Consider the following 14,068-nt stretch of genomic DNA (forward strand, 5'->3'; position numbering starts at 1 on the left):
CTTAGACAAGATACCTGTATGGTGAGAAAAGTGGAAATTGATTCTAAAAAATGAAAAGTCTGAAGTCATTCACATGAGTACTGAAAGGAATCTGCTTAATTCAGTTTACAGGATAACACACGCGATTTTAAGGGCTGTAAATTCAACTAAATACTTAGCAATTACAATTACAAATAACTTAAAATTCGACTACCTAATGGATAACATTGTGTGGAAAGCAAACCAATAAATTGGTAGGACACTTAGAAAATTTAGTAGGTCTGCTAAAGAGACTACATACACTATGCTTTTCCGCCTTCTTCTGGAGTATTGCTGTCAGGTGCGGGATCCACAGCAAATAGAGCTGATTCAAAAAGTTCAAAGAAAGGCAGCTTGTTTTGTATTTTCATGAAATGGGACAGACTGGCATGGATATGATACGCAAATTGTGTTTTTTGTTGTAGCAGGATTTTATCGTGAAATTTCAGTCGACAACTCTCTCTTCCGAGTGTGAAAATACTTTGTTCGCACCCACCTACATAGGGAGGAATGTTTATCATAATAAAATAAGAGAAATTATGTATCAGAAGGAAAGATAAAAGTATTCGTGTTTCATGCGTGCTGTTCGAGAGGGGAACGGTAGAGAAATAGCTTGAACGTGGTTCTATGAAGGCTCTGCCAGGCACTTAATTATGAATTACTGAATAATCATGTAGATATAGATGCTTCACAAGCAGTTGAGGTTGTTTGTATCCCGCATTTATAACTTCTTCAAATGTGAATCTGGAAGTGATACTTCTATTTTTGGTATTTTGAAGACTCAAAAACAAACTGCAAAAGCATGTGTCGGCAAGAAAGCTGCACTGAGAATAGTAACGGAAAATGTCAGAGCTGTGGATATCTCAGGAAAATTTGTTTTCATGTTGCCTGAAAATCATCAAAGTCACAAGAAGCCTGTAACACAAATAGACGGTTTTGTGAATGATGTTTTAAAGTGCTCTGTGTTTGAAATGTATATAAGAAGGGGCTACCCAACATCACAAAAAATTCTTACAATTATGCCTGAGCCAACTGACTTCAAAGGTAGTGCTCCATCTATGTAAAGAATTTTAAAATACATTGGTTTTTAAACAGGTTAGAGAGTTTTTAATTGAAAGAAGTGACATAAAAGCAGCGCGAAGTGCGTCCATTGTAAAGATGCATGATGCAACAGGAGGAGGTAGCTCTTCAGTGTGTTACCTTGATGAAACGGGGTGAATCAGATCATTCCATGAATACCTGCTGGAAAATGATTGATGGTACTGGTGGTTGGATACCTATTCTGCACGCTGGCTCTTCTTCTGGTTTGGTTCCTGAGAGTAAACTTGTATTTAAATGTGTAAGAAAAACAGTAGTGACTACCATTTGGAAATGAATGCTGTCACTTTCAAAAAGTGGTTCACTGAACTATTCTTGCCATACCTAGCTTTGAAGTCAGTCATTGTAATTACCATGCCAGTTCTCATTCAGCTGTTACAGAGAAATGACCAAGTATGAGCACGAGGAAAGGGGATATTGTGCTCTGGCTGAAAACTAAAAATATTCCAAACAATATAAGCCAGACTTGTGCTAAACTCCTGCAGCTTGTTAATTTATAAAAGTCACCTGACAGAATATACAAATGTGACTCTCTTGCATGTGAATGTGGTCACACAGTTTTGCATTTGTCCACATATTACTGTCAATATAATCCAATAGAATTAATTTGTGCACAAGTTACAAGCTATGTATGGAAAAAAATTAAACATTCAAGGTAACAAACACTGAAAGCCTTGTGCATGAAGCAACAGACAGCATCTCCCTTCAACGTGGGCACACTGTGTCTGTCACACTGAAAAGTTTCAAAAATAAGACTTTCGTAGGTAGGTGAAGATACATAAAAGCCTTGAATGTATAATCCTAAACTTACAATCAAATGGTTCAGACATGGATTCAGATAGCAGATGGTATCACATTGTACACTTTGAAACAAAGTAAGGTAATGATCTTTCTTGGTTTTAAAAACTCATGGTTTAAAAACATTTTTTGTCAACATATCAATTGCATGCACTGTACATGAGAATTTTCTAGCTTTTATTGATTAGGAATACGTAGCATGCAAAGTATTCGGACTATACTCAACACACTGCCCAAGGAGAAGTTAAGCTTTTCCCAGCCTGTTGTATTACTTGCGAGAATAAGGCTGGATAAATTTGCCAAAACTTCCAGTATTTTGACATGCAAACCCCTGTCATTTTCAAGGCACGAATTTGAAATTGCCTTAAAATGAAAGGGAGGGCTGCCTGTCAGGAAATCAGTGCTTTTCGATGTTACTGGTCAGCTTTCCGTCAAGTTATTCAAATAAGATGGCTAAATTTTAGTTTGTCCAATTGATCATAAATGTGTTTTCACACGGTAATGTTGAATGAGTTAGTTTGAACTCATAATGCCTGTTGACACCGAAAAATATGGTAACATAGTGACAATTTTTATGATAGTCTTTTGCATTAGTGTTTGCTATCAGTAATTCTTTCTTACACATAGTGATTTACATTGAACATCAGTGAAACACACCCACATACGTGCATTACACAAATTTTAAAAAAATATATGGAGTAGAAGCAGTTGTCAAGCGAATATAATGATTTCGATTTAAGTTTAAAGTTTAGTTTGTTATATATTAGATTTTTCCTTATAACACAGTCCAAATCACAACAAATGGCAGTTATTGCAAGAACGTACACCAAAATAAGTTTTGCATCACCTGTGTTCCAAGAGTTTCGGAACCTGTACAGAAAATTGGAATAGAGATCAACATAAACATCATCTCTGCCCTTTTTATTGCTCATGAAAACTACACATTGCATGTTGTACCATCATACAGCGAGACCTACAAAGGTGGTTGCTGTGGCATACTGTCCTCAAGTTTATCAAGGCACTGTTGGTCCAGATTGTCCCACTCCTCAACAGCGATTCGAAGTAGATCCCTCAGAGTGGTTGGTGGGTCACGTTGACAGGGTTCATGTCTGGAGAAGATGCTGGCCACTATAGTCGAGCAATGTTGTTATCCTGAAGGAAGCCGTTCACAAGATGTGCATGATGGGGGTGTGAATTGTCATCCATGAAGATGAACGCCTCGTCAATATTCTGCAGATATGGTTGCATTATCGGTCAGAGGATGGCATTCATGTATAGTACAGCCATTATCGCACCTTCCATGACCACCAGTGGTGTACATAGGCCCCACATAACGCCACCCCAAAACAGCAGGGAACCTCCACCTTGCTGACCTCACTGGACAGTGTGTCTAAGGCCGTGTCCTATGTGAGCGACAGAAGCGAGCGACTTACGGATATGCGACACTCCAGCAACAAGCAGCAGTATCGGGTGACAACCTTGGGTGTCCTGCATGCAAGCGAACATGTCGCGCTACAAGATGGCTGCTTAGAGCCAACCAGTTGTTTCTATAAAACAATGTTCTTAATGTGTAGAATACTGTAGCTGGACAGTAAGGCTACAGAATTAGGTTTACTTAAGAAAATAAAGTGAAAAGGAATGCTGTGCATGAAATTTACAAAGGGAGGAATCTCCATGGAGAATTTCATAAGTATAGTCAGCTACGAAGATCGCCAGACAAATTCTTCAGATACACGTGAATGAGCAGAGGAGTATTTGACTATCTCATCAATAAATTATATATGATTTTTTTTTTTCTTTTACATGATCAAGAACTTTCAACAGCCAATAAATGCGGAGGAATGACTATTACATGACTAACTACGCTAAATACGAACATATGGACACACATTGATTTCAGTGAATAATAGCTTGCTGTGGTGTAGGGGTAGCGTATTCATTTCTGAATTATGTGTCTGGAAAAAGCCCTGGGTTCGATTCCAGGCCGTTTTTATAATTTTACTGACTCAGTTACAATTCCGTATACTAAGTTTTATGTATACTGTTTACACTGCAACACTAAGTATATTTTTAAGGTATTGCCAACTTGATCTTCACACCTATCCCAGTATATCACACACGTTAAATTCCTAATAAATTACTATGAACCATGAAATTTTACAGATATTTGATGTTGCAAACGTAATTCATCAGCAGTCAGTGTTAAGGCCAAGTGTTTCAATTACTCCAAGTAGTCTGTAAAAGTAAAGCTTCCAAATTTTTTTAAAAGAAAGTTGAACATTTTATGTAATGATTTGTCTAAAAGTATGAAATAAAAAATATTATGGAAATGTTTGGTGCACCTCATTTTCTATTCAATATAATGGAAGGAAACATTCCACGTGGGAAAAATGATATATAAAAACAAAGATGAGGTGACTTACCGAACAAAAGCGCTGGCAGGTCGATAGACACACAAACAAACACAAACATACACACAAAATTCAAGCTTTCGCAACAAACTGTTGCCTCATCAGGAAAGAGGGAAGGAGAGGGGAAGACGAAAGGAAGTGGGTTTTAAGGGAGAGGGTAAGGAGTCATTCCAATCCCGGGAGCGGAAAGACTTACCTTAGGGGGAAAAAAGGACAGGTATACACTCGCACACACGCACATATCCATCCACACATACAGACACAAGCAGACATATTTAAAGACAAAGAGTTTGGGCAGAGATGTCAGTCGAGGCAGAAGTGTAGAGGCAAAGAAGTTGTTGAAAGACAGGTGAGGTATGAGTGGCGGCAACTTGAAATTAGCGGAGATTGAGGCCTGGCGGATGACGAGAAGAGAGGATATACTGAAGGGCAAGTTCCCATCTCCGGAGTTCGGATAGGTTGGTGTTGGTGGGAAGTATCCAGATAACCCGGACGGTGTAACACTGTGCCAAGATGTGCTGGCTGTGCACCAAGGCATGTTTAGCCACAGGGTGATCCTCATTACCAACAAACACTGTCTGCCTGTGTCCATTCATGCGAATGGACAGTTTGTTGCTGGTCATTCCCACATAGAATGCATCACAGTGTAGGCAGGTCAGTTGGTAAATCACGTGGGTGCTTTCACACGTGGCTCTGCCTCTGATCGTGTACACCTTCCGGGTTACAGGACTGGAGTAGGTGGTGGTGGGAGGGTGCATGGGACAGGTTTTGCATCGGGGGCGGTTACAAGGATAGGAGCCAGAGGGTAGGGAAGGTGGTTTGGGGATTTCATAGGGATGAACTAACAGGTTACGAAGGTTAGGTGGACGGCGGAAAGACACTCTTGGCGGAGTGGGGAGGATTTCATGAAGGATGGATCTCATTTCAGGGCAGGATTTGAGGAAGTCGTATCCCTGCTGGAGAGCCACATTCAGAGTCTGGTCCAGTCCCGGAAAGTATCCTGTCACAAGTGGGGCACTTTTGTGGTTCTTCTGTGGGGGATTCTGGGTTTGAGGGGACGAGGAAGTGGCTCTGGTTATTTGCTTCTGTACCAGGTCGGGAGGGTAGTTGCGGGATGCGAAAGCTGTTTTCAGGTTGTTGGTGTAATGATTCAGGGATTCCGGACTGGAGCAGATTCGTTTGCCACGAAGACCTAGGCTGTAGGGAAGGGACCGTTTGATGTGGAATGGGTGGCAGCTGTCATAATGGAGGTACTGTTGCTTGTTGGTGGGTTTGATGTGGACGGACGTGTGAAGTTGGCCATTGGACAGGTGGAGGTCAACGTCAAGGAAAGTGGCATGGGATTTGGAGTAGGACCAGGTGAAACTGATGGAACCAAAGGAGTTGAGGTTGGAGAGGAAATTCTGGAGTTCTTCTTCACTGTGAGTCCAGATCATGAAGATGTCATCAATAAATCTGTACCAAACTTTGGGTTGGCAGACTTGGGTAACCAAGAAGGCTTCCTCTAAGCGACCCATGAATAGGTTGGCGTACGAGGGGGCCATCCTGGTGCCCATGGCTGTTCCCTTTAATTGTTGGTATGTCTGGCCCTCAAAAGTGAAGAAGTTGTGGGTCAGGATGAAGCTGGCTAAGGTGATGAGGAAAGAGGTTTTAGGTAGGGTGGCAGGTGATCGGCGTGAAAGGAAATGCTCCATCGCAGCGAGGCCCTGGACATGCGGAATATTTGTGTATAAGGACGTGGCATCAATGGTTACAAGGATGGTTTCCGGGGGTAACAGGTTGGGTAAGGATTCCAGGCGTTCAAGGAAGTGGTTGGTGTCCTTGATGAAGGATGGGAGACTGCATGTAATGGGTTGAAGGTGTTGATCTACGTAGGCAGAGATACGTTCTGTGGGGGCTTGGTAACCAGCTACAATGGGGCGGCCGGGATGATTGGGTTTGTGGATTTCTTCCTAAAATCCACAAACCCAATCATCCCGGCCGCCCCATTGTAGCTGGTTACCAAGCCCCCACAGAACGTATCTCTGCCTACGTAGATCAACACCTTCAACCCATTACATGCAGTCTCCCATCCTTCATCAAGGACACCAACCACTTCCTTGAACGCCTGGAATCCTTACCCAACCTGTTACCCCCGGAAACCATCCTTGTAACCATTGATGCCACGTCCTTATACACAAATATTCCGCATGTCCAGGGCCTCGCTGCGATGGAGCATTTCCTTTCACGCCGATCACCTGCCACCCTACCTAAAACCTCTTTCCTCATCACCTTAGCCAGCTTCATCCTGACCCACAACTTCTTCACTTTTGAGGGCCAGACATACCAACAATTAAAGGGAACAGCCATGGGCACCAGGATGGCCCCCTCGTACGCCAACCTATTCATGGGTCGCTTAGAGGAAGCCTTCTTGGTTACCCAAGTCTGCCAACCCAAAGTTTGGTACAGATTTATTGATGACATCTTCATGATCTGGACTCACAGTGAAGAAGAACTCCAGAATTTCCTCTCCAACCTCAACTCCTTTGGTTCCATCAGTTTCACCTGGTCCTACTCCAAATCCCATGCCACTTTCCTTGACGTTGACCTCCACCTGTCCAATGGCCAACTTCACACGTCCGTCCACATCAAACCCACCAACAAGCAACAGTACCTCCATTATGACAGCTGCCACCCATTCCACATCAAACGGTCCCTTCCCTACAGCCTAGGTCTTCGTGGCAAACGAATCTGCTCCAGTCCGGAATCCCTGAATCATTACACCAACAACCTGAAAACAGCTTTCGCATCCCGCAACTACCCTCCCGACCTGGTACAGAAGCAAATAACCAGAGCCACTTCCTCGTCCCCTCAAACCCAGAATCCCCCACAGAAGAACCACAAAAGTGCCCCACTTGTGACAGGATACTTTCCGGGACTGGACCAGACTCTGAATGTGGCTCTCCAGCAGGGATACGACTTCCTCAAATCCTGCCCTGAAATGAGATCCATCCTTCATGAAATCCTCCCCACTCCGCCAAGAGTGTCTTTCCGCCGTCCACCTAACCTTCGTAACCTGTTAGTTCATCCCTATGAAATCCCCAAACCACCTTCCCTACCCTCTGGCTCCTATCCTTGTAACCGCCCCCGATGCAAAACCTGTCCCATGCACCCTCCCACCACCACCTACTCCAGTCCTGTAACCCGGAAGGTGTACACGATCAGAGGCAGAGCCACGTGTGAAAGCACCCACGTGATTTACCAACTGACCTGCCTACACTGTGATGCATTCTATGTGGGAATGACCAGCAACAAACTGTCCATTCGCATGAATGGACACAGGCAGACAGTGTTTGTTGGTAATGAGGATCACCCTGTGGCTAAACATGCCTTGGTGCACAGCCAGCACATCTTGGCACAGTGTTACACCGTCCGGGTTATCTGGATACTTCCCACCAACACCAACCTATCCGAACTCCGGAGATGGGAACTTGCCCTTCAGTATATCCTCTCTTCTCGTCATCCGCCAGGCCTCAATCTCCGCTAATTTCAAGTTGCCGCCACTCATACCTCACCTGTCTTTCAACAACTTCTTTGCCTCTACACTTCTGCCTCGACTGACATCTCTGCCCAAACTCTTTGTCTTTAAATATGTCTGCTTGTGTCTGTATGTGTGGATGGATATGTGCGTGTGTGCGAGTGTATACCTGTCCTTTTTTCCCCCTAAGGTAAGTCTTTCCGCTCCCGGGATTGGAATGACTCCTTACCCTCTCCCTTAAAACCCACTTCCTTTCGTCTTCCCCTCTCCTTCCCTCTTTCCTGATGAGGCAACAGTTTGTTGCGAAAGCTTGAATTTTGTGTGTATGTTTGTGTTTGTTTGTGTGTCTATCGACCTGCCAGCGCTTTTGTTCGGTAAGTCACCTCATCTTTGTTTTTATATATCATTTTCTATTCATGATTTCAAACATCATTCAAAGGCACATAGAACATTTCTCTGATCTACTTATTTCTTTCACACAAATCATTTCATAAAATATTTGATTGATTTCTTCCATTTTTGAATTTCAAGTTTTATTTAGAAAGCATGATCTTACTGACTCCTCGTTTGCCATCCTAACGTACTTGATTTGAAGGAAGTCTTTTTGATATTTAAATACCACACCAATGTATCTTTTTATGTGCAAAATAGCTAGATCTTGACAAGATGAAATTTTTGACACTTCATTTATGGCAGCTTTTCATGAAATATTTCAATTTTCGTTCATTACCCTGATCACTTTCAAGCAGTTACATATTTTCATGCCAAACTAGACCTAATCCTGGTCACTTTGATACCCCATTTACCGGTTTCTCTCCCTTTGTTTGCCTATGAAAATTTGGACAAAATCTCATGGTGTACGTTATAGGGAGTCTTGTTTTCGCTCTGCTCACGCATTTACGAAAACGTGTTGAGTGTTAATCATATGATAAAATAGTCCTTTCTGCGTGCTGTCATTTCCAAAAATTGTCATTCCAATACCTTGAACCTTTTATGAGATATGACGATTTTTACGACCACCTGATTCCCGAAGCACAGGAAAGGTTCGGACGTGCCGCAAGTGACCCGTCCGCGGATATAACAACCAATATCTCAAGAATGAAAAGAGATATCATTCAGGTCTCAACTTTAAATACAACTTAGATATATTGGTTACATTTCATACACAATAATGTATGGTTTAAATGAACTATACGGAATGTCTACACAACGTGATTTTACATCTGCAAATTCTTAAAAATTGCTGACCTTTATCCTTTAAGGATATCAAGCTATAGGTTGTGGAAGAATCAAATTTTTTTGCCGAATAGTTTTCTTAAAATCGGATGTTAAGTAATTCATAGCTGCCATCGCGTCCACTCCCCTGCTTTGCTAAGAAGACACGTGGCTGTCGCTCTGTGTCACGCATGCTGCAGCAACAAGATTCAAACACGTTTGAATTCAAACGTCGCCAGTTGCAGCGGGAGAGGGCGACACAGATGTCGCTCACGTAGGACACTTCCATAACTACACCTGCGGTTATGTTTTGTCGCCTGAAGCTGTCATGCGCTGTCACTCGCTTTTGTCGCTCATGTAGGACACGGCCTAAGGCGTTCAGCTTGACCGGTTTGCCTCTAAACACGTCTCCGACGATTGTCTGGTTGAAGGCACATGCGACACTCATCGGTGAAGAGAACGTGATGCCAATACTGAGCGGTCCATTCAGCATGTCGTTGGGCCCATCTGTACTGCGCTGCATGATGTCGTGGTTGCAAAGATGGACCTCACCATGGACATTGGGAGTGAAGCTGCACATCATGCAGCCTATTGCCAACAGTTTGAGTCTTAATATGATGTCCTGTGGCTGTACGAAAAGTATTATTCAACATGGTGGCATTGCTGTCAGGGTTCCTCCAAGCCATAATCTGTAGGTAGCTGTCATCCACTGCAGTAGTAGCTGTTGCATTGACAGTTCCTGTCTCTCTGTACCTACTCCATGTCTGAACAACATTGCTTTGGTTCACTCCGAGACACCTGGACACTTCCCTTGTTGAGAGCCCTTCCTGGCACAAAGTAACAATGGGGATGTGATCAAACCGTGGTATTGACTGCCCAGACATGGTTGAACTATAGACAACATGAGCAGTGTACCTCCTTCCTGGTGGAATGACTGGAACTGACCTGCTGTTGGACCCCCTACGTCTAATAGGCATTGCTCAAGCATGGTTGTTTACATCTTTGGGCAGTCACATCTCCGAACAGTCAAAGGGACTATGTCTGTGATACAATATCCACAGTCAACCTCTATCTTCAGGAGTTCTGGGAACCAGGTTGATGCAAAGCTCTTTTTTGATGTGTGTATTTTCAATGATCTTGTAATTAGATAATTGTAATTTTGAGAAAAATTGTTCCTGATGGCTTCACAAAGCTGGATCAGCTGTTCTCGCCTCCCAACATCACACAGACAATTGCTGTGGAGCAGTGGATTTAACATAAAGACTCACAAGTAAGATTTCCCTCATGTAGACGAATGATCGAAATCGGTTTTAAAATGTATTATTCTCTCATAGATTCGAACATATAATATGATGTACCGAAGGAAAATGAACCCGATTGTTGTCCACAGCAACACAGTTATAAAAAATACAGACTTTGTTTGCCCACTCTCTGGCGCCACGCATGGGCAAACCTCGTCCGCTCCACACCTCCCTATCGCTCTGCCTCTGTGCGCAGAAGCGCCATCCTACGTGAAGCAGGCTACAGTTAATTGCCACAATGTTATGACTCTATCATAGAAAACCATTCTCACCATTAAATATGAACTAGATTAATTGAAGAGAACATCTTCTATGCCTTTTCTATACGAAAAGTTTATCACACACAAAAATTTGAGACTAATGATGTAAAGCTGGTTGCCCCAACCTAAAGATTATTCAAATACTACCTAAACAGTGTTGTTGCTTAACACTGAATTGGAGGAGATGGGAAAAAATATTTTGATTGCCAGAATCCTACTACAGCAACAGACATTATCTAAAGAAATTTTTGTTTGTGAATGTACGTAAGAGACATTATGTTTGTTCCACTGATGCCTGGCATTACTCACAATGTGCACCATTGAACTGAAGAGTCAACAATTCCATAACTAATAATCATCTAATTTGGGTTTGCAAAGAAGAGGGCTAGAGTCTTGGTAGTACTTGTCCCATATATTGTGCATAAAACTATGAACCTTTCTCTATGCAGAGATATTACATTTTTGTTACTTCCTCTTTTAGTTTAATGAGAAATAAATTTTTGAAATCTGCTGTTTCTTCTTGAATAATCCTGAAAATGCAAATATTCTTTCAAACCATGTGTTTATTATATATTCATCTGTTTTCTTGAGTTCCATGTAGCAGTTCCCAGTGCACTTCAACTGACATCTATGAAACAGCAACCAATTATGCAGTTTTGAAAAGTCACGAATGTGTGGCTGAGAGCTGCTTTCTCTTTCATGGTAATGTAATACTCCTCACATTCTGCTTTATGGCATTTTTTTGTCGGTTAAAATACAGTGAAGAACAATGTACTTGTTAGTAAAAGCATTGACATCCATTCAAATTTCCTACTTTTCTTTACCTTTGGGCATCAACAACAACTTGCACAATGACACCAACAGCATTTTTTGGTGCAAAGCACTAAACCTCTTGAAAGCACATACCAGTGTGAGATCCTGAAGGCGTGTGCGAACACCAGCCAGCATGTCTGCACGCTCACCTGCGACACTTGGACAGGGGTACAGAGATGCATGGAAACCAGCACACACCTTCTTTACTCGAGACTTCAGTTCCTCACCTTGGAAAAAAGCCACAAAAACTGTTTTATATACAGAGTTGCCCTGCAAATAAAAAGAATCACCAGTATGAACCACGTGGAATGTAAAGCACTGACTGGATTAAGTTAAAGGCATAAAAATTCTTGGTGTTCAGTTAAGATTGGACAGTAAAGAACAGTTCTGGCTCATCAAAGTATGTAGCTCTGCAAGCTGAATACTGTGATAGTAATGGAAAGAACTGTGATTAAAAAGGACGTGTGAGGAGAAGGAATGGTTGCATTATGTTACAAAAACACAGGTTAGTATAGTCACTAAAAAGTGAGCACAGAAAATGAATACAGAAATTACTGTCATTCACGTTCTTTAATTTCCATAGATTAAATTATGAAATGCTTGAAAAAGAAATTCTGTCCTACAATGGGGGTGGTATTATCTTAATGTGAAGGCAATTTAATATCATTAACTATAAAGTATGAGCACTAACAATCACAAATTTGCAGATGAATGACAGGTAGTGCAACAAAAAAAAACATTTAAAAATTAGAAAAAATATATACTCGATAGTGTACCATATTAAAGAAGAAAATGGGCTCGCATCACATCTATAGATGTGATATCTCTGTATTATATCTGAAAACATAAAGTTACACTGTCTGGTGCATTGCCCAAATGACACACTACAAAGTGAGACAGATGCAGAGATTGTGATAACTTGGCTCCATTCAAACCAGTATGACTGTTGACAACATACTGGAGAAAAAACACCATAACACATTGCTCACTTCTGAATCCAAAATAATGTAAAATGCTCACACTGCAACCTGTAACATGACTTCCATGGAATGAGAAACAGACAAGTCAGTATGTATCTTACATTGTGGCATTATCACCAAAATAACTTCACTTTTGATTTGGTGTTGGTTAGAGTGAGTTGTATTATTTTAATTAGTTTTGGATGGAGTCCTAGATTTCTTAAAATTTTTAATACTGAAGGTCTGTGGAGACAGTCATATGCCTTCTTAAAATCTACAAATGTTATTGCCAGAGGTTTGTTCCGTTTCTTGTAGTATACCATAATCAATTTTAAACTAATTATCTGTTCTGCACAGCTTCTCCATGGTCTGAAACCTCCCTGATATTCCCCTAACTCCTGTTCTAATTGTTCCTTGATTCTTTCATATAGGATCTTGGATAGAATTTTATATGTGCAATCTAGGAGAGAGATTCCTCTGTAGTTGTCTGGGTTGCTCTTATCTCCCTTTTTGTGTAGTGGGTGGATGATAGCTGTGGTCCAATGTTCGGGAAATTGTTCTGTTACCCAAATTTTTGTTAGAGCCATGTGTAAGGAGGTCTTGACTGTGTCACTTGCATATTTCCACATTTCAACAAAAACCTGATCTTCTCCACATGCCTTATAATTTTTTTGTTCTTTAAGAATTTCTTCTACTTCTTGGAAAGTTGGAGGGTCTAGTTTGTTAGGTTTGGTTTTTATTGGGGTATTTATGTTGATTTTTAAGGGTTCTACTTAGATTTAAGCAATTAAAGACTAACCTTAAATTCATCATTGTGAGTAATGATAGAGTAAAATAATATTTCATCATTTCCTCTATGGTAACAGTATCTTTCGTTGTGCATAGCTAGTACAGATCATGGTATGGGATACAATAAGCAGATCACTCACTGTATTTGGTTCATCTAGAGGTTGATCCAGCCCAACCTGACGCAAAAATACATTGCCACGTGATATCCTCCAGAGCATTCTTTCAAATGCTGGGACCCTTTCTCTTGGCACAACTCCAGCAACAAACCTGCAATTTAAAAATGTATCATCCAGATGCGCGCACACACACACACACACACACACACACACACACACACACACACACACACACACACACGCACGCACGCACACACATTCTCTGGGCCAAGTCTATATTTTATTCACAGATGGCATGAGAAATATCTTTCTATCATAAATAACTGAGGAATAATATATTTTTTTCATAAAGTCAGTCCAACGCACACTGTAGGTTTTGAACTTCTTTTTAAATGGTGTGAGGAAGATTAATCGATCAGGAAATAGCTGACTTATTCATAGTGTGTAAGCTTAAGTTGACCGATTGACCGAGGAGTTTTCAGAGAGCAGAGGAAGCCAGCCTAGTCCCACACAGATCACCACAGTGGTGAGAGCCATGTGGGTGGAGGGGAGGGAGGAGTGGGGAGGGGGGAGAGGGGGGCAGGTGGACATGCCTGCATCCCACAGTGCAGGCATCTTAACCTGTGCTTCATGCTTCCGTGAAACTGGACGTCATTCACAGACTGATTATATGTTGGTTATTACTAAAACTAAAATTTTTATGTCTATTGACATGCTTAATAAGTACTGTAACTGTAACTCACATTTATCACAACAAAAAGAAACTACAAAAG

General features: G+C 41.6%; 1 protein-coding gene across 2 annotated transcripts in view; it reads right to left on the minus strand.

Moving 5' to 3' along the window:
- The window catches only part of LOC124615533 (V-type proton ATPase 116 kDa subunit a1), a 656,071-nt gene that overhangs the window by 92,968 nt on the left and 549,035 nt on the right, over nucleotides 1–14,068 (minus strand). For both annotated transcript variants that reach the window (XM_047143497.1, XM_047143496.1), the window contains exons 7-8: nucleotides 13,320–13,446; nucleotides 11,525–11,701 (exon numbers count right to left, since the gene is read on the minus strand). In XM_047143497.1, the coding sequence (XP_046999453.1) occupies nucleotides 11,525–11,701; nucleotides 13,320–13,446 (304 nt within the window). The remainder of the gene's footprint in view (nucleotides 1–11,524; nucleotides 11,702–13,319; nucleotides 13,447–14,068) is intronic.

Source organism: Schistocerca americana, chromosome 5, assembly GCF_021461395.2.
Source record: "Schistocerca americana isolate TAMUIC-IGC-003095 chromosome 5, iqSchAmer2.1, whole genome shotgun sequence".
Taxonomy (NCBI): Eukaryota; Metazoa; Arthropoda; class Insecta; order Orthoptera; family Acrididae; genus Schistocerca; species Schistocerca americana.